Here is a 23,420-nt window from a genome sequence, read left to right as displayed (position 1 = left end):
AAAGCACAGTACTGCTTTTTTTTCTTTATTTTTTTCAAATTCAGTCAAGCAATAAGTGAATTTAGAGTTGCTTCTGTACAGATTTTCAGGGGTTTGGTTTATGAAAACTCTGTGGTACAGGTGTCACTAGCAAAGTCCTAACATTGTTTTTTGAAAGGCCTCAGAATTCAAATGGAAATGAACTCTTTAAGTGATGCCTTTAGCTCTGGGATGCTTGAAAACTCTAATAATTTCATATATTTACTCTGATGGGGAGTTTTGACATAAAATCCCTCTTGCTGGAATCAGTCACTTGCTTGATTTCATGCTCCTTGTGAGATACTGATACATAACACAGTGGGTATTGGTGATGTAATCAACAGAGAGATCACCTTTGCCTAAGTGGATTTAGGTAACTTCCCTATATAAAATTCATTTACCTTCAAATTTTCCATTGTTTAAATGCTTTGGAATTCCCTTAGAAATCTCTCATCCACACATAAATATTTCTTCTCTTTCATAACCAAAAGGTAGCAACTTTCCAGTATTTATTGTACCTTATTTTTCCACTTGGTGATTCTCCATTTCATTCCACTTAACGTATTAGATAAGATCTGCAGATTTGTTGTTTTTATGCTGTCTTTCCTAATCAGTTCATTGTACTCATCATATGTCTCAAACTTAAATTAGCCTAAGGGAGTGTAGAACAGTTCTGGTGTGATTGCTCCATTGGAAGTTTTTAGAACGTTCTGGATCTTCAAAAGATACTCAGAGGTTTGAACAAGACTCCTTAAACCTTGCATCTGCCAAACTTTAGTCCAGTTGTTGATGCTTGCCTCGTTGTTTTCAACAGCAAACTGAGCAAATATGAACAAGCACTGGAGAAGTTGGTCATCCACTTGTATTTTGAAAGCATTTAAGAGGTTTGAAAGCAGCCCAAGTTAATGAAAAGCTGTGTTGATGTCTCCAGCTCAGGATGGAGCAGTGGGTGGAGGTATGAAGGAACTCATCACTAAGCAAAATTCCTGTCCCTGGGCAGTGAGGTGTGGCTGCAATCCAGGGCTGAACGTGTTTGCTGTTGCTTGGAGTAGCTCTGGGCTCTCTGATGTCTTGGCTGGGGCCTGTGGGGACTGGACTTGGTGGGGTGGCTGTGGTGGGAAAATGTGAGCCAGAGCAAAACAGTGGAGCCTGAGAGGACTGGCTTGATTTAGCCTCTTATAAATGGGACAGACTCAAAGGATTCAAATTAAAGAAGAAAATTCTGGTTAAAGCAAACTTACTGATGATTCTGGAAGTTCATAGAACATGCTATTTAACACAGCTGACATTTCAGAGATCTTTGTCTATGTCATGGTTTGATCAAACCAGGACAGTCTAATATAAAACATGGCAGGAGGGGGTTTGGCCATCAGATTCTCTCTCAGCACATGAGTTCATGTTTCCTGAGAGCTGTGTGCTTATGCTTGGTACTAACTTCAGGCATACAGGAGACTTGAAAATGAGCTTCTGGACAAGTCAGAAATGCAGCACAGCCCCTTGCAAGGCTGTTAGAGCCCAAATAAGAGGGCAGCCCTTTTGGGGCCATGTCTAATTCACCTGAATATGCCTGTGCCACTGGGTTGCTTAAGTGCCTGCTTGGCAATATTGCTGTTTTGGGGGATTATTTCTCTTGCAAGAAGTGGGCAGAAGGAGATGGGAAGCATAATGGAATAATAAATAGTATGAGGGTAAGAGGAAGGATCAAGGATCAGGAGGTGCTCAGGGACATAGCCTTGTCTCTTCCACTTCCTCCTCAGTTCCACTTAAAACTTACAAGAGATAAGAGTGCAGAATGGAGTTTAGTCAAGGTTAGAGCTAAAGCACTTCCCTCCTTTCACCTCAACAAACATTTGCTTGTCTCAAACCAAGGTGAGAAATAGTTTTAATTACCCATCTAGCAAGTTTCCCCCTGAAAGGGAATGAGCAGCCTCCTGACACATGTATTCACTGCTGGTGAGTCACTGTATGTGCCTGGACAGATGTTACCTTGCATCTGCAGCTCTGTGAGCTTCTCCAGCCTCTGTGGTCATCTGGATTTGTCCTCACAGCCCATCAGTTACCACAGAGTTGCTCCCACTTCTCCAGTGGTGACCTGAAGCTCAGTCTGTGAACTCCCCATCCATGTAGGTTTGTGGAGAACACAGTCTGGATTCCCTGGATTCCTGTCCAGTGCCCTCACCAAAGAGAGCTACTGCTTTGGCATCATTTGTTTGCTTTGAAATGTCATGTTCCTGTTGAAATTTTTCTCTGTGATGCTGGGAGGAGAGCTGTTGATGCACACACCAAAGGCATTGTCTCACAGGGCTTGGAGCTGTGACACTTCAGCCCATCTCAGAGGGGCCTGGGGCCAGCTGGCCAGGGAGAAGATGTGTGTTCTTCTGTGTACTTCTTTCTTTTTCTAAAATAGCTTTAGCCTTGTATTTTTGTGATCCAAGTGTACTAATGCAGAAATAGTGCTTTCTTCTTTTTTTTTTTTTTTTTTTGTGTCCATGAATGGCTATTAAAAAAAATGCCCTGTAGCAGTTAGTGCCACACAAAGAATTTGTTTTTCTGCTTCCAGAGGGCTTTGGCTTCTCTGAAAATGGGTCATTTTCAGAGTGAGTTTGGCACAGGCTGTTCCCACATCTGGCTTGGTGACCTCACTGCTCTCTCCTCACCTGATGCACCTCTCACCTGACTGGAAATGGAGAAAAGGAGAGGGTCAGGGAGCTGTTACCAAGCAGCAAGGAGGCAGCATTCTGTCAGTGTCAGGTTCAATGAATGGCTTCAGTGTTTGGAGGCACTGAGGAATTTTGGACAAACAGTCCAGTGAGTCACAAAAGGTCTCTGGGAGGGAGGCAGAGGGAGAGGGCAATGTTGGGATACAGCTGGTACTGTTTCAGAAACTTTATTTGTGCTGAACTTGATATCACTTTTGACTCTCCTGGGATCTCCCAGAAGCACCAGAATATTTGGGTGTTGGTCTCAGTATGGTGAAACCATATTTAAGAATGTCTTAACCTACATAATGCCTCCTGCTCAGCACACTGCTGCAAACATGTGCAGATGAGGTGTCCTTAATTTCTTTAAGCAGGCAAGGATTAGCTGTGTGGCCATCTCCAAACAGAGCAGAGCAAGCCAGTGCAGGTTGCTCTTGAGTCCCTGGTAGAGCAGGCTGGCTGTATCACTCCTGGAAAGCAGCAGCAAGAGAGCTGACAGTGGAATCATCCTTCTGAAATAGGAGCACAGGATCTGCATCACCAGCACTCCCTGGCAGTTTGGTTTGGTTTGGTTTGGAGAGGGTTTGTCAGCCAAAGCCCTGCATGGCACAGGAGCACAGATGAATTTAGCATCACACACACACATCTGGCAAACCTCTGCAGGCTGGGACCCTGCAGAGCTCTGAGAGCCTCCCAGAGCCTGGGGAGGCTGATCAGGAGCTGATCCCTGAGCTCTGGCTCTGGGAGCACCTGGGCTGTGGCCACATTGCTCTGGGAATGCACCAGGCTGGTCCTGCTCAGAGCACTGGGAGCTGCACAGAGCTCTGCTTGGCATTCCCAGGACTAAAGGAGTCTCCTGTGGGCTGGATCAGCCAGGGTTCACCCAGCTGTGCTTTAAAACACTGACTGCTGCTTGGTGCCCAGGGCCAGTCACCAAAAATGAAGAATCTATGGTTTGATCTGTTTTGAGGAAAGGCTTTGTGTACCACAGTTTCTGTGGAATTCCAGAGGAGTTCAGTATCCAAGACCTGGTGAAACAAAGCCTTAATTCTTTCATTAAATTTAGCTTTGCAAAGAAATGGGGCATCCTGTTAGCTTTGGCTTTCTATGGTCCAGACATTGTCCTCTTACCTAATAAATTGGATTTAATTCTTATTTTTATTCCCTTGTCTCAGAAAAAAAGTTGCACATTTCTAAATAAACAGCATAGCTTTTTAGGTTGGAGGCATAACTTGACTAAAATCTGTTAATTCCTCCTTTTTTTCAGGAATTCTCAGAAGTGGAGAAAAGAGATCCTCAGGAGCTAGTTGGTAAGTTCACTCAAAAGTATTAATTCACAGGTTTTTATTCAAGCTAGACCTTGTAAGTCCCACTTTGTAAAAAGCATCTTCCCTCTGACCTGGCAATGCTGTAATTTCAATTCCTGCCTGAATATTTTCAGTGAACTTTTCTTCTGGGAGAAAGGCTTCATGCTTAAAAATATGAAAATAATTTCATGTTTAAAACTTGTATGTAAAGGGCAGTGTTGGTGTTTTTCTAGATGAGCTTAAAACCAGTAGTGTAACTTTGTCTAGACAGAGCCAGTGGAACCAGGAGTGATGACTTTGTTCTGTGGCTTCCAAAACTCACTGAAAGTATCCCCATTTAAATGTGAGCCACTCACAGATTTACAGCTGCTGTGCTGACATAGTACTCTATGTTTTCTAATAGTTACTAAAACTTGATTTTTGTGACATCTCATTTAGTCATTGGACCATTATTAGATTTGGAAAGTCCGGGGTTGTCAGCTTGAAATACAATCCTCTGCTTGGTCTCTTTGGAGCTGCACAGAAACTGTATTTTATATTGCATTTCTGACTGTCTTGAACTGATCCTCTGTTCCTGAGGTTACTCCTGCAGTTGTGTGGTATCACATAATAATATCATTAAAGACAAATGAGTTTGGAAGTTGCTTCATCTCTCAAATCAGTTTGATATTTCAGTCATAAAATGTGGTAAGTGTAAATTAAGATGGTATATACTCGGGTCAGCTGTGATTCCTACAGCAGCCATCACTGAAGTCTGGGATTTATAAGTCCTTTTTAGTTGGCTTCCCCAGACTTTGCAACTGCTGTCTATTGGAATTTCTGCCTTTAGAAGGCAAAACTGCTTCAACCAGTCTCATCATTAAATGCAACAGAAATCTTTCTCCCATCTACTCATCCTTCTCAAAATGTACCCTGGAAACATGGATGAGACAACAGGATTTGGGGTAAAAACTACAGCAAAATCCCTGAAAGCCAACTGCTCTTTTCCTCTGTATTTTACATATGGGTGAAGCTGTGCAGTTTGAAGCAATGTAGTGGGAAGTCCTTTCTTAATGAAGGTGTAAGGCTCAGGTTACAATTCTGTTAGTCCCCTTTTCCCACAGTGACTGCCCAGACTGCATTTCTTTGTCTCACCACGGCCCAGACTTGCACATGGCTTTAAAAGCAGCACAGGGGGCACTTGGTAGTGTCACAGCTCATGTGTGAGCAGTGTTGGAGAGTCTGAGACCTGGACTGAGGTCTCTGCAATCTTATCTTTAATATCCTTTTCCAACAGCATGTGCAGGCTGGCTTTGTGCAGAACCAGGTTATTAAAGGTCAGCATACTTGCCATGCTGGATTCTGTAGATCTGTTCCATTAGACCATATCTTATCTAGTTGAAAAGGAGCTGTTGCAAGAGACTTACAGTTGGAGTAATGTAAGAACCACTCCCTTTCTGAAAACTTGGACTTTCACAGTTAAAATTCTTTAATGGAAAAAGGTGCAAGATTTTCTGACACAAAGTGAGTAACTGCTCCAATCTGGACCCCTCAAGTTTTGTCTATCAGTCTATGGAAATCAAGGTCCTCCTTGGACAGTTTTCCACAACTGCTTTTTGCATTAAAAGAGTGTGGCCCTGCCCTTCTCAGAAGATAACCCTAAATTTTTCTGCATCACCTTTATTAAAGTCTGTGATTGTGCAGTTGCTTAAGTATGAAATAAGTGTAGGCTCCTGCCAAGAGCACTGTTTGTGTTTTACCTCCCCGGATGCACAGAAACGTTGGAGCAGCTCTGGGAGCGGGAGCCAGCTGGGATCCATCTTCACTGCTCTTTTCTTCTTTTTTTGTTGTTTCTTTTTTTTTTTTTTTTTCCTTTTTTTCCCTGTGAGGCTTCCAGCTGGATCCATTCCCTGATGTGCTTAGTGCATGCTAGGTGAGCACTGGAGTTGGCACAAAGAAAACAGTAGGGAGGAGCTGCTGGGAAGGGCATGGTTGTCCTGACTTATGCCAAGGTAGTAATCACATAATCAATGGCTGACAGAATGAGAGGGAAGGTTTCAGCCCCATGGTTGAGAAGGAAATGTGTGAAACTTATTTTCATGGAATTCTACATCAGCATTCTCCTTTGGGGCTTTTTGTACCACTTTGAATCGTTTCATGGTGCTGCCACAACATTGCATTTGCTGTTTCCTGCAGCTTTGCAAAATAATACTAGAAGGATGTAGGGATTTTTGCCCGGAAGTTCTTTGCAGCATGGTTGTTTGCCTTTTGGATCGTAAGAAATGTTCTCTCCAGCCCTTGGGATATCTAAGCACAAAGTCAGTGTTCATAAGAGCAGAAAGTATGGCTGACTTGCAGGTCTCCCTCTGCATTTCTCAGCCCATGGAGCAGAAAGGGACCTGGTGTCCTTCCATGGATGGGTGACTCACTGGCATGTTGTTGTCTCCAGTTCTTCCCTCTGATTTGGCTGTTCTGGTGCCAGGAATTTAGAACCCCCCCACCCTGGTTTATGCCAAGCAGCCTTGGCTGGAGTGCCAGGGAATGCGGTTGTAGAGAGCTGGCACCACCGGTTTGCATGTTTCCAGGGGAAGCCCTTGATGCTCTGATCACCCTTTCCTTGTTTTTTTTTGTATAGTGTGACCTTTAGAAAGAAACTGGCACCTGAACTGCCTCTAATCCATTGTGGCTGCTTCAAACAGAGCATATAAGTGACCCCTGAAAGGGACAGGAGTTCTTTATCCCACCTGGGAGCAGCGTTAATCCAAGAGCCATGATCCATACCGTGTCTGCCCTGTACAGCCAGCTCTGTGCTCTCTGCTCTTTTGCTTTTCTCTGCACTAGGAAATCATTCCTACCCATCTGTAGGAAACAAAATTCCTGTGTGCTCTCTGCCAATGTTTCCAGCACAGCCTTTGGACTGAGAACAGTCATTTCCCTCTGGAAGTGGAGCTCACAGTTTGCACTGTGCCACTTTCTCTCCTGCTTTGCAGATTTGTCTCCTGCTGTTGGGTATAGGTCACATAATCTATCCATCTCAAACTGAAGCACATTAAATGTAGCATTTCCATTTCATTTTCTGCCTTACCAAGATCTAGTGAGCAAATCCTTGAAATCTGTGAAATCTCCTTCTCTCACTGCTGAGGTGCTGAGTCTTTGCAAGATGATATTTGCCTGTGCTTTGGCCTGCTGTGCGTGGCCTGGGAGCAGAGGAGTGGCTCTCCTTTACCACAGTGCATGTGCTGACTGCACAAAAAGCTACAAACACCTACTGCTTGTGCTGATGAAGGTTTTAATTTTAAGGCCAGCTTGTGGAAGGAGAATGCACAGACTAAGCACCAGCAGCAGTGTCCTTTAGCAGCAGGAGGCTTTCAGGGGCAGTGGCCCCTGCTTTCTTGAACCCCCATCTGATTCATGGGATCTGCTTCACAGCCTTAGTTCTTTGTCAGGACTGAGAATCTGATTGGGGAAGATATTTACTTACTGTGAGCCAGAATCTGGGTGTGCCTAGAGTGATTAATTGTGCCAACAGCCATTTCCTGAGGTCCACACTTGGAGATCCTCTAGGCTGTGAGCCTGCAAATCACAGGGCAAATGAGGGGCTGGAGGCAATGTCACTACCTGTGACTCATGTCAAAGTAAAACTGTGGTCTTGACAGGAATAACAGGATGCACAGAGCAGTTGGATGTATCCTGTGAGGACACACCTTGTTGTGAGCTGTTCATCTGCAGTTATTACTGTAGACATGGTGGAAAGCTGCCCTTGGGACTTGGAAAACACAAAATGTTTTATACAAGAGTGTGTGGCCATGCATGCAAATGCCAGGATTATAATCCCAGTTTTCCTCTAGGGAAGGAGCTGGTGGGAAGATGCTGTGGAATCAGCCATTCTGTCAGTGTGGGGAGCAAGTCTGAGGACTGCTGGAGGGCATGGATAATTTGTACTTCCTTACTGTAAATAAGCCCAAAGGGGTTAAACTCACCCTTAAACTCACCCTTTTCTTCCCAATGATGTGGCACCTCAGGCTGGCTGCAAAGTGATGAAATAACTGAGTAATGCTGCAAGTTTGTGCTCAGTTTGTGAGGTGCATGTCCTGCCTTGCTGCTGGCAGTGTTCAGCTGCCTCCAGCTCTGGTGGGATTGAAGGAGGCAGAGATTCCTTAGTTCCAGCTCCTTGTAAACCATTAAAAGGTGCTTTCCCCCATAATGTTGATAAAGAATTCTTTTCACAAGGCTCAAACAAAAGAGGAAATGAGCACCAAACCTGAAAAGTCATGCATCAAAATATATTGTCTCATTGGGAGCTCTTGTTCTGCTTCCAAAATGATTTCTTTTTCCAGGGGGCTTTGAATGGATTGCTGAAGATATTCTTATGACTTTGACTTTTTTTGCAGGTAAAACAGAGGTCCTGCCCAGAGTTCCTGAGTTTATATGAGCACACAGTTCCCCTTCCCATAAATGCTTCATTTCTCTGTGGCTCATCTGCAAAGACAAGGAAGCCTGTGGGATGTCTAATGTGGAGCTAGGCTTGATTTTTTTTTATTATTTTTTTTTCAGGCACTTTCTTTACTAATAAAATCTGGATTTAATGGTCTTTTTTTTTTTTTAATGCTTCTGCTGTGAACCTCTTAAGCCATTAATCAGCTTTTACCTTTTCCAGCAAGCCTTGTGTGCTGGGTATTACCCATACTTCTGTGTCTTTGTCACTGTCTTTCCGGGTTTCCTGAAGCTGTAATTAACCCAGAGGCCTCCCCATCCCAGCAGCAGCTGTAACCTGTAACAAATGTGTGCCTTGTTGTCAGGGGGCTCCCTTTGCCTGCCTTTCTCTGGGGAGTCTGGCAAGCTTTCCTCCTTCCATAAAGGCTCCCACTTGCTAAATGCCAAAGGACACTTTTTGTTCGTTACTGGCAACTGCTGAAGAATTTAACCCTCAGCAACATCTTGATCAAATAGAATGAGTGGTTGCCTGCCAGCTTTTCCTCTGCAAAGGAACTTGTCTTTAGTGCTTCACATTTTTACAAAGGACATGGAAACTGTAGCAGCACTGATGGTGTGTGTGGTGTTGTTTATCTGTAGCCTCAGCTCTCCAGGGTTCCAGCAGCCCTGTCTGGCCTTTGGGCCCTCCTGGCCTTTATCCAGAGGAGCGGAACTCTGGGTGCTGGAGTTTTACTGAGGAATGTGTAACTGAGGAGCTGCACATGTGAAAAGCTTGGTTGATGTGACTTGTGTGCTGCTCTCAGGTCTCTTATCCACTGCAGAGCACCTCTGGGATGTGTTCCCTGGACAAATTATGCTTGAAAACTATCCCAGCTGCTTAAATGGGGCACAAATCTCTGCTCCAAGGCTTGGCCAGAGACCTGCCTGGGTTTCCCATAATAGTGGGAAAGTAGTAAGCAATGGGGGGAAATGTGACCATTTCTCTTGCTGATAACTCTGTAAACTAATCTTTATAGGGCAATCAGGTACTTTAGTAGTGTATCCCAGTACAAACAGCTGTGGAAATTTGGCAATCTGGACTGGGCTGTTCCCAGTGCTGCAGGACGAGTTGTTCTTTCTAGCAACAGTCTGTCTCTGTAAGCAAAGATCAAAGGGTCTATTAAGGAAGTCTTAACTTAAGGATGAAATGTAATTTCTTGTGGTTAACTCTTGACAGCCTTGGGGAGCGTTGTTCTCTCCTTGAGCCACTTTGGTTCATCCAGGTATGTCCTGAACTAAATATTCACCAAGTGATTATCTCCCCCAAAATGGCAAAGGGCCAGCCTGCATAAAATTGTGCTCCACCCCATGCATGGTCCCATTCTCTCTCCAAGAGTGTAGGTATCAATAAAAAAAGCATCACACCCCTCTTCTAATGACCCAACCTTGAGATTCTTTGGTTGCTTCTTGCTCAGCACCTTGAAAACATCACAAGTACCAGCTGTCAGCATTGTCATCACCTTTGCCCTGGGTTCCCAGTGAGGGAGTAGTGCTGACATAGGACATAAAACAAATATAATGACTTATTTGGCTGAAATTCCCGTCAGTAGTTCCAGAACTCATCCCAGTTTGCTCTCTCCAGCTTCTTTTTCAGAGAGAGTGAGGAACATGTCTCCAGATGAGATCAAAATCCCTCCTGAGCCTCCTGGCAGATGTTCTAACCAATTGCAGGTTGGTATAAGTCCACTTCATTTATTATTTTTTTTTTAAAGATTTGCAGTTCAGGGCATATTTGGGAACCCTGCTCAGTAGTGTGCACAAGGCAAAGCTCCAGATTAAAGCTGGGCTTTGCCACACTGAGTTTTATAAATGCACTGTGTTAATGCTTTAGGCTTTACAGAAGTTCTAGTTTAGGAATCTCAAAGTAGCTTTAAGCTGCTTTCCAGCCTCTGTGGGTTAATTATGCCTTAAAACAGCTCTTGATGCCAGCAGTGACACAGAAGCAATGTTTACTGTCAGGGCTGCTTTCCTCTTACCTCAGCAAATTCAGCTCCCTAGCAAAGAACAAATTGTTTTTCTATACAGCCCTGAAATCCCCTAAACTGGAATAGTTGAGGCAGCAATGCCCGGATTCCTTTTCCACCTACATGTCTCTGGATGATAAACATTCAGAGGGAAGGCTGGTAGCTTAGAGGCAACAAAAGAACACAAACACATGTTTTCTCTGGTGTACACCCAAATAACAGCAGTGACCAAGTTTGCAATAACCTTCTGTGTTCTCCTCGTGGAGTGCAAATGAAAGAGCAGGGACTCCTGTCTCCTAACACACATGGAGTTCTAGCTCTGGTTTTCTGCCCAGCAGAAATGCAAGTCAAGAATCACTCCTGGACTGCTCTATAAAGTAGCCCCTAACATGAAGTGGTGATTCAGAGTGACTCACCATCCAGATTATGCTTTCTTCTCCACACACTGTACCTGGGCACACCCAAACCTCCTCTGGTGCTGTAGGAGGATTTTACTGTTCTGACATCAATGAACTGGAGTGTGTTAGACCTGAGGAATGCACAGAGCTTGACAGGGTAGACAGAATAAAGCAGAATTTTTCCCCTTTGACAGAAGTTTAGTGTGTTACATCAAAGGGGAGCTTGTCCTCTGTTGGCAGGTCAAACCACATCTTAGAGCACTTTGAGCAAGGAGATGGGATTGTTCCTTAGAAATGCAAAATGTTCTGGGCTTTTCACTTGGTGGTTTGCTCTTTTGTCAGAATTTTCCTCTGATAAACTGTATTTTGAACTCTGCCAAAGAGAGGACTTCTTATTATAAAGTTGACTGAGTAGTTGCCCATCTGTGGGCTTGGGGAACCTCATTGCTACTCCATGGGGAGGGGATAAAAGAGAACACCTATTCAGTCATTTCTACTCCCCAGATTCACCTTTTTGCAGTTTGTTCCTTCAAACCTCACAATGTGTTGCTGGATGTGGAGATGGTGTCATTTCCTCTTGCTGATTTTGTGACAACCCGATGAAAATTTATCTCATAGAAGTTTTTTTAGGATTGTTGAGTTTCATATCAGCTCTTAACAATCCTCCTTTATTCAGGCTGCAGCAAGCCCTCAGACAATAGTCAGCTCTGTGTTGACTGTCCAGGGAGGGAGACATGAAGTGACTTATCCAGAAGCAACAAAGGAAAATTGACTCAGCTTCTCTCATCCTGAAAGACTGAAGGCCCAGCTCTGGTCTTGTTTTATGTGCCTCTTGTACATGAGAAATTTTTGTCATAAAGAAAAGATGATGGAAATTACTGAGAATATTTTAGCAGTACCACTTAACTCTGTCTGAAAGCTCCTGCCTCTGCTGTCCCTTCACCATCACCAGAGTAGGAATACTTTTATATACTCTCATCCACCTTACTGAGGAAGGTAAAAAATCATGTTTGATTTGAAATCTTCTAGCCTTTTTGGAGAGTAGACTGCTTGACAACTGCAGCCTGGGTCAGTTAAGTTGCCTTTGGCATGGGCTTGTGCCTTGTGGGTGATGTGCAGAGAGAAGCTGATTCCATCTGACCAGTACCAAAGCAGGGATTTATGAGCACATTGTTCCTAAGAGCATTTGGCTGCAGTGGGCACCCCCAGCAATACCTGATGATCACTCTGGCTTTAGTTCTCCAGCAGAACTTGGCTCTGGCCCTGCCTGGCTAACAGATGAGCAGGAACTTTGCCCTGCGGGCAGTGTAGCCCAGCTGCTGTGTCTCAGGTGCTCACCTGAGGCTGCAGGTGGGTGTTGGTGGTTGCTGTGAGTTGTGGGGGAACCTCTGGATTTCAGAATTAGCTTTTCTGTGTCGTGGCTTGAAGGGAAACAACAGCCTGGGAAGGAGGAGTCCATGCCTTGTATGCAGATCTTTAATCACTGAAGCCTTCAGTAAGTGCAAAGAGAATTCCTTTACCAATCAGACAGTTCATGAAGGTACTTCAGACATTCAGGGAGGAAATGTCTCTTGAGCAGCCTGGCCCTGGTGTAAAGATTAAATCCTATCTCTGGTTAAGGAGGTCACTGGTTCAGTTGGCTTCTTTCCACATGTACAGGAGTCAGCTGCTGTGCTGCTCCTTTTCATCCTGGCTCACCCTATAATCTTTCTCCTGTAGGATAAAATTCAAAAGTTGTATGAGAGGAAAGTGAAAGAGGGCATGGATATGAACTACATCATCCAGAGGAAAAAGGAATTTCGTAATCCCAGGTGAGCCACCATCTTTTCATGTGACCACAGCACCACAGAGCTAATTTGAAGAATTTCCCTCTTTGTTGGAGTTGTTGCAGAAGGATCCTGAACAGGAAGGACTACTGCTTACAAATTGTCTTTCTCAAATTGGTGACTGAAACAGTAAAACTCTTCTTTGTGTTTGGTGAAGCAGCAGCTGGAGTTGGTGTGTTGGTTAGATTTTAAAAGTGAAGGCTCAGGATGAAGTACTTTAGAAGATGTGACTGTTCTGGGAGCTGGGAGATGTTCTGGGGAATAGGAAATACTGTGGATAATGAGGTGCCACATCCATCATAGCAGGTGTAGCTTCCCTAGTTCTCATTTCACTTTGTAGTGTGAAGAGGTGACAGCCTCCCTCTGTTGGCACATCTGAAACACTTCTGTTCCCTTCTGCTCCCTGGTTCTGTTCTGACATTTTGCTTTTCCTTTGCAGCATCTATGAAAAGCTGATCCAGTTTTGTTCCATTGATGAACTTGGTACAAATTATCCAAAGGTGAGGGGCAGTGTTTTGACTGGAAAAGGACTGGGTAAAGGTATCACAGAGATGTTAAAGTCTCACCTCAGGCTTTCTTCAGCCTGCTTCCTTAGAGGTCTTGTAATGCAACCTCAGTCTGAGCCTCTGCAGTGGTGTGAACATTTCTGTGTAGCACTGAGCCTCAGTGCCTCAACCTTTGCTACAATGATTCTGCACAAAAACTGCTGAAGTGTGGAGCTCTGAATAGAACTCCTTGAGGGGGGAAAGAAGCTGAGTAACAGAAAAATGCATGACTCACCCCAGCATCTTTTTTGCTTCAAAGCTGTTTCTTCATTCACAACAGAACATGGTCCCATAAAAGAAGGTCTGATGGGACCTTTGTGTCACTGGATACAGGAAGAAATCAGTGATGATTCTCACTGTCACCTCTGATTATCATCAAGGAACAGAAATACATAAAGCATTTTTGCACTGGGTTTTGTGGTTCTGTGGGAAGAGCCCTAATCTGGTTTATTTCTTTTTTTCAGGACATGTTTGATCCTCATGGCTGGTCAGAGGATTCATATTATGAGGCACTAGGTAATTCCAGGAAGTCTCTTTTTTGTCCTAGCTTAGCTCCTTGTGTTTTGTACTTAATTAACTGCACTGGAGTCTTCACTTTATGTATAAATGAGAAGTCATCACATGCTGCTCTTTAATGACTCCATTCTGGTTGGATGTGCCTGAATGTTATTGATGCTTCATCAGTTTGGAAAGGCTTTTTAAATTGGTTCTGCAATGTTTTCATCTCCCAAATGACTAAATTAGTGCTGCAATGCTTTGATTAAAAAGCAGCAGTTGCTTTCATGGCAGTTTAATTTTTCTATATAGAATTTGAATCTATTTTTCTTTTTTATCATGGGAAGTGTGTGAATGAAAACTGTTGAATTTTACTGTTCTTAGTGCTTCACATCTTCTGCTCTTTCTCAGCTAAAGCCCAGAAGATCGAGATGGACAAACTGGAGAAGGCCAAGAAGGAGCGCACCAAGGTACCTGCTCAAAACCTAAAGAGATGCAGGTGCAGGGCTTTTCTTCCTTTCCCTGCTGGATTTCATTCTAGTGCTTTGCTATTTCTGTGCTAAAACTGCTTGTTTTATCCTAGATCTCTTCTTTATTCTTGCATTTCTTTTCCCAAACTTCACAGATCAAGTTATTTGCCCTTCCTTATAGGTCCATTTATAGGTTGTTTACTCCACTGGATTTCCTGCTGTTTTGTCAGTATTTTTAAATTAGAACTCTAAAAATGGCATTCAGTAAGTCAGATACAGGCAAGATAATGAATAAAGAACAGCTTTTTCCTTAATTTATGACATTTTCCCTGGTGCCTAGCCTAGTTAAAGCTTAATTTCCTCACCACGTCTCAGTGTGACACAATACCTGCTTTCTGTTCTCTGTGATAGTAACTTGTTGCATCCAATTTCCAGGAAAACTGGGCCTACTTTAACTTTTTGCATTTTGTGACAAGCCCAGTTATTCTTAGATATGCCCCAGAAAGAACACAGAGAGGCTTTGGAAGAGATTTCATTCCTGTCCTGTGTTTCCTTTGAGCCAGTGGCTGGCATTAGAACATGTCTAATGTTAGAGATTTGCCACCTAAGCTACAGAAGGCTCCTTCCATCTCCAGTCCATGGAGGGTTTTTTGTGCAGTGCATGCTGTGTCTTGCTGCTTGTTTTGGTTTTTTGCACAGTAACCCAGGTATCTGATCATGCCCTTGCCCAGATCTGCAGTTCTGAGGCTGCAGTGCTGTTGGAGTTCTGGTTGCCAGGGTTCCTGCTGTGGTGCAGCCACAATAAATTCTGCAAGCAGGGACTTGCCTTGCATGTTCCTTAAAGGAAAATGAATATGAGCTTCTAACTGTATAAATACAGAGTTAAATGACCAGGATCTGTCCTGTCTGAGCTGTATCAAATCTTGTGCTTGTACCAGTAGACAAACACATTTTCATGGTATCAGGCTTAGGAGCTGGGTTGCAGCTGAATAAATCCTTAATTCTCATGGCCTGAGGTCTGTGTCTTCCTTCCTACATGATGGGCAGCTCAGAGGCCAGTCCATGTCTTACATCACACTAAAGCTGTGGAGGTGCTATGGGTTAAAAAAAGTCTGTGTATCTTAACAATTCATTTTTTTATCTTCTCTTTCTCCTGTGTGTCTCTCCCTTTCCCAGATTGAATTTGTGACTGGCACTAAAAAGGGTACAACAACAAGTGCTGCTTCCACAACCACCACAACATCCAGCACCACTGTGGGAGGTAAAGAATAGCAGTGAATGTACACCTTAAGCTGCAGTAATGCTGGGATTAGTGCTTCCTGAAGCCTGAAGGCTTCTTACTGATCCTGTAGATAATGCAAGGGAGTGTTTCTGCTGGGGGGTGTTGGACTAGCTCTCCTCTAGTCCCTGTAGTCCATGGCTGTCCTTCTGGAGTGGAAGACTGGGCCAGGTGGGATAGTGAAGAGACTTATTAGTGGGTCAAGAAGCCTGCTGCTATCTGTGGTTCCTGGGACTGATAGATTTTGAGATTTGGAAACCCTGGAAATCATTCTCCTGCCTTGGAAACTGAGGGGAGGGGACAAAAACCACTGGAGGCTGATGAGTGAGTCCAGTGCCTGTAGCTGAGCAAGTGGGATCCATGTGCTCTGTTGAAATTAAATGTGCTTTGGGGCAGGGAGTGATCCTGTCTCCCCTTTTGCTGGAGTTCAGGTCTAGAGTTCTACTCTGACTCCTGGTACCCCAAGAGAAAAGTTGCCTTTCCTCCTCACTACTTACTGCCAGTGTATCCTGAAATTAGTGTAAGGGGAAGCTGTTAGTCAAGCAGTGGGATATTAAGGGTTGACAAGACAGGGTGTTAAGAAGGGATTGGTGACCTCTAATGTAATGCTAATCCTTGTGTGCTTGGTTTAATCAAATCCACAGATGCCCAGAAGAGGAAGAGCAAGTGGGACTCTGCCATCCCCGTAACAACGATAGCTCAGCCCACCATCCTCACCACCACTGCCACCCTGCCAGGGGTTGTCACAGTGACAACCAGTGCCAGTGGCTCCAAAACCACAGTGATCTCAGCTGTGGGCACCATTGTAAAAAAGGCCAAGCAGTGACTGCTGTGCTGGGCCTGGAGTCTTGGACTTGTTTGTCACTGAAGCCATTGTCCTTGGAAGGGAGGGGTGGATTTCTCCTTTGGTAAAAGATGACAAGATTCTTTGAAGCAGCTCACAGTTCCCCTTTGGAAGGCTGGGGGCAGGAGCAGGATGCCAGCTGTGTGCCCACAGGAATGGACCTCTGCCCACCATGCCTCTGCCTTTGCTTGCTGGGGGAAGACCCAGGCTGCCTGTGTTGTACTGGAGGAAGGTGGCATCTGGAGTCAGCTTGTCAAAGTTTGCTTATTAATTACTGCATTGAGGTCTTACCTACCTGCAAGTTTGTTTTAGGGGGAAAAAAGAAAATAAATTAAAAGGGCAAGCAGTGAAAGACTGTCAGTGTTACCCCTGTGTGTTCAGGATGGTGCTCCAGGGCTGCCTGCAGCCTGTGTAGGTGCCTCCCTCCAGAACCAGCTCAGCTCTGAGGGAGTTGAAGCAGAGACAACCACTCAGTGTCCATGTCCAGATGTGTAGCAGAGACTTGAAGCAAACCACATCAGTGAGTGTAGGCTCACTCTTTGTTCTAGCACTTACACCTGTACCCTGTGCTCTCTGTGTAGATCTTAGTGACCACGTGTGAAACTGTGGAACTCTTGAGGAAACTGTGCTGGAACTTTCTGTTACCATCTCACAGGGATGGAGATTTCTATGCAGAACCTTCAAGCTGTAGAGATTTGATTTGTGAGCTCACTTGCAAAGACCTGTGCAGAAACACTTCCATTGCCATGGAATGAGCTTGGACAGAAGCAGAGGAGAGTGTCTGACCCTGTTTGTGACATTGTCCATCTTTGTTTTAGCTCGTGATGGTCTGTGAATGCACACATGGCAGTTACTGCTTGCTCCACTGTTGTGAAAAAGTATTTTCAGTTGAAAATTTTGTTGAATAAAAATTGAAAACTCTTTTTAAAAAGTTCCTGGTGTCATTGATGTGCCTGCATTTCTTCAGAGTCAAATTTCTACCCAGAGCCTCTTTGTCCTAGTGTCTAAAGCTGTGATAGGAGAGAGGGTTGCCAGATCAGCAAAAGTGTAAATTTCTGAGAATTCAGTGGTTTGGGGTTGCTTTTTCTTTTTTTTTTCCTTTTCAGTTTTCTCTGTATCTTTCTGTGCCAGTCCTGATCAAAACTTTACATTTATGGAGACTTAAGGTAGAAATAACAGGTTGATATCCTGGCTTTAGAGCTTTAGATAATTTTAAAACATGTTAAACACTTTGTCCTGGTGGTCATTTAAGCTTAAAAAAAAAAAAAAAGGCATCTACGAATCCAGGACCCCTGGAGCAGCAGTTTCCAGGCTCCTGCAGTAAGAGCTTCTGCAAGAGACCTGCAGGACTGGGCTGTACCCTGGCAGTTCCGTCCTGAGCTCCCAGGAGTCCGTGTTTGCTGCCTGCAGTGGAGAATGCAGCTTGAAACAGGCTTGATTTAGGTTTGGGTTTCTTCCCCCAGAAAGGTGGAGTGAGGATGCCAACCCCTGTATAACAAACCTGCAGCCAATAACTCAGTGCTTTTGTTTGTCTTGCATGCTGGATCAGAGGTAATAAATGGATCCTTAGGTTGGAAACTGCAGGAAATGCCTTTTTTCCAGCTCTGAAAATGGCACTGGACAGGCTGATGGCTTGCACTGGGCTGTGGTCAGTCAGTGCCCCGGAGGAGCTGGAGGGAACCTTGGGCACACAGGGGTGATGTCCTCAGGGAAAAGGATCCTTCTGGCCTGAGCCCCCAGACAGGAGTTTGGACTGGTTTGCTTTGGAGCTCTGGCTGGGAGCCCTGCTGAGGGCTGGGGGGCTCTGCTGAGTGTGTCAGTGCCCAAACAGCCCTCGAGGACTGCAGCTGTGCCCAGTGTGCCCTGAGGCAAACTCAGAGCTGGCACTGAGATAAAGTTCCTTGTGCTGCAGCAGCACTGACTGCTCAGGCTGCGCTTGTGGCTCTGAGAGCTGTAGATACTCGTTCTTAGCTCTCCTTCCAAAGGGATGCTAACCATACCCAGGAGAGTAAAAACAGTCCTATTTTCATCTTTCCTTAGTCCAAAAATTAGTCTCTGCTCCTTGAACACCACAGGGCTTCTCTCTGCCTATCTCCTTCCTGAGCAGGGGTGTCTCATACCTCAAGGAGCTTTGTCTCATCTGAAACTCCACGTTCAGGTCTGTGTCTCTGCCCCAGCAGAGGCAGGAGAGCTGCAGTAATGAACTCATCCTTGGCAGAGTTGGTTCTGCTCTCCCTTCTGAAGTCTTTTCTTCCACCTCCATGCCCCGAGGTGTTGATTTTCTCTCCCATTTGCTTGTTGTGCTTCAGAGACCTGCCCTGCTTTGATGCTGGTGTGGGAAGGGATTTGGTGTGTTCAGGACTCATTTTCTGTCTCACTGGGTGCTGCTGGGCTGAGGAAGCAGGTGGGGAGGGCAGCTCTTGCCAGCCCCACCTCAAACCATGGAATGGGAGCACCTGAAGCTATGTTTTACTTGGATTGCTGCTACACTGTCTGGTTTAGGGGAGTTGTGCACTGAGATGAACAAAAAATGAAAGAAAGAGCCCTCCTTGCCAAGGCTTTGGGCCATGCCAAGGCTTTGCTGATGACAGCTCCAGCAGTGAGGGAGGTGATGGCTGCAGCCAACACCTGCACAAGCTCCTTTCCAGCTCTTCTCCATTGCAGGGGAGAAATCAGCTCCTGTGAAGCCCCTCAAACAGGTGGGCTTTGTAATGTGCCCAGAGTGTCATCAAAGGGTATGAGCTGCTCATTCCTGGCGGATGGTGTGAGCCAGGGAAAGCCCAGAGTTGGTACCTGCAGGGAATCACAGGATGGGTGAGGCTGGAAGGGCTGCAGTGGCCCAAGCTCCCTGCTCAGGCAGTTTTTCCTGCAGCACTTGGCACAGGGTTGTGTCCAGACAGTTCTGGAATATCTCCAGAGGGACAGTGAGAAACACAGATCTTCTCAGCAGGGCTCCCCAAGACTCTCTAATGTTAAATGTTCAGGTAAATAAATTGCTGTGGAGGCTCAAGACCCCCTGAAAGGGCAACAAAGTTCCACCAAAGTCTCCTCTTCCCTTTGGGGGGAACGTTTACCTCAGCACATTCCTGCATGGCTTTTAGAGGGCAGTTTTCCACTCTGAGCCTTCCCTGCACTGCTGTTCCTCTGACTGTTTATATTCCACTTCCTTCCTTTTGTTCCAAGCGAGAACCTGGGACACCAATGACTTCCAATAGCTGCTCTGTGTTTATTTGGAGCTCGGGCCAGGCTCGTGCTCTGTGCTGCTGGAAAACAGCAGAGCTCTGGGATTTCACAGGGCTCAGAAAGGCACAGGGCTCAGAAAGGTACAGTTTTGCCTTTCTGCATAAAGACGTGGGAGTGTGCTCAGCCCCTGGCAGCTGGGTGAGGTGCTGATGGATCCCTGGAAGGCCCTGATGTCCCCAATGGGTGACAGAAGTGTCCCAGGCTGAGGTTGTATCCTGGATCCTTTACTGATGTTTTCCTCTGGTGTTGTTTCTGTGTCCCACTTCCCTCTTGCTGCCAGTCTGTCCTGGAGGCAAATGTTAATCAAGGATGTTCATCAGAGAGATTTTCCTTTAGGAACATGTTCATGACAAGGAACATCTACTGGAAAACAGGGGGCGCGTGTAGTTAATGCTGCCTTGGGGGAAAGGCTGAGGGAGAAAATATGGCAGGATTTCATCTGGCACTTTTAATTGAACAGGGAATTATATTAAGCATCATTTAGTGCAATAAATTATGTGCACGTTAATGTACATTAATAATACATTATTACACATTCCTTTTATTTAAGCCACATAGCAGGATATTGTCACTACAGCATACAGTGCAGTGATGGGATTAAGTGTTTATTTTTCTTTTAGTAATGTGTGTTGTTACAGAATTTAAAAAGGAGATGAATGTGCTCCAGCCAGCAGGATTTTGGCTGTAACTGCACAATAAAGACCTAGAAAAAGCCCCAAAGCTGTCTCCAGGCATGCTGTGATGGCAGGACAGAAAGAAGAAAGGCTCTGTTGCAAGCTGGCGTGGCATTAAAAAAAAAGACAATAATTAACCCTGAAATCACTTGTAATTATCAGGAATTGGCACTCAGACTGGTAGTCAGCAGAGAGAGCAATAATTTCATGTGAGCTATAAAACTACATGTTTTTCCTCCTAGGGCAAAAATTTCTAGGCCACGTTGCCACCACAGAAATTCACTGATTTATGAATGTGAGATTCACCACAGATGTGGCTGTGAGCTGTGGTGGAGCCATCTGCACTGAAATCTGCTCACCCTGCCTCTGAAATCTCTGTCCTCTGTTCTTAAAAACAGCAAATTTGTGTGACAAAAGCCTGATCCAGCAGGCAGGGAGAGCAAGGTATGGAACCAAGGCAAGATTTCACTCAGTGTTCTTCCCTGGTGGAAGTAATTTGGAGAAGTTGCCTGAAAGACGACTCATTAAACAATTAAACAACCTTTTTTTTTTTTTTAAAGACAAGAAGAAGTTAAAACCTTTTATATTCTCATGAGAGAAAATTCCTGAATCAGAAAATTCCTGATTCCTCTCTGATTTTTTGCCCTAAAAATTTGGTGGTGGAGTTGCCTTTATATTGGAAAAGTGTCTTTATCAGCCCTGCAAATGTAAAAGCAGCCCAATTACAGCTCTGGGGAAACTCATGTTCCATGGGCTTGGGATCTCTTAGGTGCTGGGGGGAGGTGTTTTAAAGAAAGGTGCAAAATTGGTATCTTGAGCTCTTCTGGCAGCACCCAGAGGGAGCAACTGGGCTTCTCCTCACAGCTGGGAAGGCTGAAGGGAGCTGGTGCCTCCTTGCTGCTCCAGGCTGCAGGGATGAAGGGGAGGCAGAGGGTGTCAGGAAACCCTGGGGCTGTCAGGGTCTGCAGGTGACACCAGAAATCCTTTACAGGGGCAACATAAACATTCTCCATCTCAGGTGGAGAAAGGAGGACCCAGAAAGGCAGGACACCAAGTATTGTGGTGCAAGCTGGGTTCCCATGAGCTTTTCTGGCTGGCTTCAGGATTCCTGTTAGGGATCCATCACTAAATTAACTGAGTTTTTTACTACAATGCTTCTTGCAGCCTAAATTGGCTTTTTCAACTGCAGTGGCTGCATTGCTTACCTCAAAGAGGGAAATTGCAGCAGTGGGAGGTGGGGTGGGGCTGGTGGGAGCTGCTGGTGGACAGGGCCAGGTGAGGTGACCAGGCAGGTCTGTGAGCACCAGCACAAGCTCCCCTCCCATCTTGGGAACTGAAGCCCAGTTTCAATTCATCTGCAATGTCCAACATCTGCTGCAGCTGTGGCTCCTGAGGCAGAGCAGGACCCTCTGCCTTCATCCCCTCCGTGAGAACAATCTGCTCTTCACCAGCAGCTCAAGCATCAGCACTCACAGCCTGGTTCTGCTCTGCCTTTATTTTGTCTCATGTCACAGCTCTCACGTTGCAGTCACTGTCTTCATGTGTTTAAAAAAAAACCAACAGCAAACCTCCTTCATTTTCAGAACCTTTTTTTTAACTCTAGGAAATCACATCTCCAAAAGGACTGGGGTTGCCAAGTTATGAGTTGGGAAACTTGGAAATGCCAGATTTAAACTGCCCGGGCCATCTTCCCCTGCACTCCTGCCTGTTTCCCATTTGCTGTAGTTTTTAATGGCACAAGCACATCCTCCTTTATCCTGGGGCTAAGGCAGTTTGCATATATTAACTTGAGCTTCCTAATTTCTTGTAGTGAAAGGAATCCTGCTCCTCACCTTTCTATCAGTTCTGGAGAGCAGCAGCCTCTGTAATGCCACATTGAGAGCGAGGAGGGCAAAACTGCCCTGCTCAAAGTCAGGCAGGAAATGTGCCATTTTTCCATCTGGCTGTTGCTATTGTTTGTGCTGAAGCTCAGGGGATGCAGTTTTCCTTGTGAGGATCTATCAGGGAGCCAAAATCCAGCCTGTGACATTGCATCTACTCCAGAATGCGTGTGCTCTGTTCTGTGGAAAGTGTGAGTGGTTCTGAGCTGTGACCAACCCCAGGCTCTAAAGCAAATGGGTGTTGTGGACAGAGAAACAGCCTCACCTGAACTCTAAACCCTCCTCTGCTGTTCTTTGGACTGGGGAAGGGATTTTGGATCCAGCTCAGCAGAAGGACTGGAATCAGCTGTGGGACTGCTGCTCGTGGGAGCCTTGGACCATGGTGGGATGCAGGTATGGATGGGAATCATTCATGGTGCTACAATCTTGAGGCAGATTCACTGCAGGTGAGGAGTGCTCTGCTGTGCCCACGCCCTGGATAAAGCAGGGTGCTGATCCATCCTCTGCACCCAAAGCACCGAGGCTGAGCTCGGCATCTGCCGATTGTCGGGGCAGGAATTTCCCTGACATTTCAGCAAGGAATTACCTGAGCTCTGAGGGTGACGCCTCCCAGTCGTGCCAGGGGGAAACTGGGAGGAGAAACCCCTGCCACGGGGGGTCGGGGAGCTCCCTCAGCTCTGCCCTGAGCAGGCGGATGAAGCCGAGCAGCCCCTCCGGGCTCCCTGCCCTCGGCAGCACCTTCCCACCGCCCTTTCCCAGCCCTGTTCCTGTGGGAGGGTCCGGAGGCTGTGCCCGCCCGGCCAGGTGTGCAGGGAGCAGGGAATGCCAGCCCTGCGTCACGGGCACCCCCTCCTCCCTCCCGCCTGGGATAAAACTTCTCCTCACCTGGGATCCGAGCTCATTTATCGCAACTCCCACCCTCTCTCCCTGGCAGCCCCTCGGGAGGGCGAGGCGGCAGCGCGGGCACTGAGAACAAAGTGGATTTTTGGCTGAGGGGCCGCAGGGAGTTATGAGGGATCGCGGGCGGGCTGCGCTCCCCGCCGCACCGAGCCCTGACGTTTAACCGGAAAGAGAAAAGGGACACAAAATAGAGAGGAGGGAGAAAGAGAATTAAAAAAAAAAAAATAGGAAAGAAAAGCCCAAAGCTGGAAATAAATCAAGTCGCAGCAGCGGAGCAGCACGTTCCCCCTCTGCCTTCGGGAGAGTTTCTTGGCTTGGTGTGCGGTGCCTGTTATTCGGGCTGCGGCAGAGGATTTGGACTCTCAGTCAGACCCGGCGCTAATGAGGTTTGTGGAATCAATTCATCTGTGCTCTGCAGCGTCCAGC

General features: G+C 45.8%; 2 protein-coding genes across 2 annotated transcripts in view; both read left to right on the top strand.

Moving 5' to 3' along the window:
* SAP30BP (SAP30 binding protein) overlaps positions 1–17,231 on the top strand; it is a 29,424-nt gene extending 12,193 nt beyond the window's left edge. Inside the window, 8 exon segments of the mRNA XM_054645311.2 lie at positions 3,985–4,027; positions 10,059–10,147; positions 12,558–12,649; positions 13,104–13,164; positions 13,674–13,725; positions 14,116–14,174; positions 15,351–15,435; positions 16,098–17,231. Coding sequence (XP_054501286.2) covers positions 3,985–4,027; positions 10,059–10,147; positions 12,558–12,649; positions 13,104–13,164; positions 13,674–13,725; positions 14,116–14,174; positions 15,351–15,435; positions 16,098–16,279 — 663 coding nt within the window. The 3' untranslated portion in view covers positions 16,280–17,231.
* Positions 17,232–22,895: 5,664 nt separating this feature from the next.
* Positions 22,896–23,420, top strand: part of ITGB4 (integrin subunit beta 4) — a 31,325-nt gene continuing 30,800 nt past the window's right edge. The window contains exon 1 of the mRNA XM_077188335.1: positions 22,896–23,380. Within this exon, the coding sequence (XP_077044450.1) occupies positions 23,376–23,380 (5 nt within the window). The 5' untranslated portion in view covers positions 22,896–23,375. The remainder of the gene's footprint in view (positions 23,381–23,420) is intronic.

This window comes from Agelaius phoeniceus, chromosome 19 (assembly GCF_051311805.1).
Source record: "Agelaius phoeniceus isolate bAgePho1 chromosome 19, bAgePho1.hap1, whole genome shotgun sequence".
Lineage (NCBI taxonomy): Eukaryota > Metazoa > Chordata > Aves > Passeriformes > Icteridae > Agelaius > Agelaius phoeniceus.
Note: the sequence above shows the minus strand (reverse complement) of the source record. Positions and strands in the feature narration are given on the sequence as shown.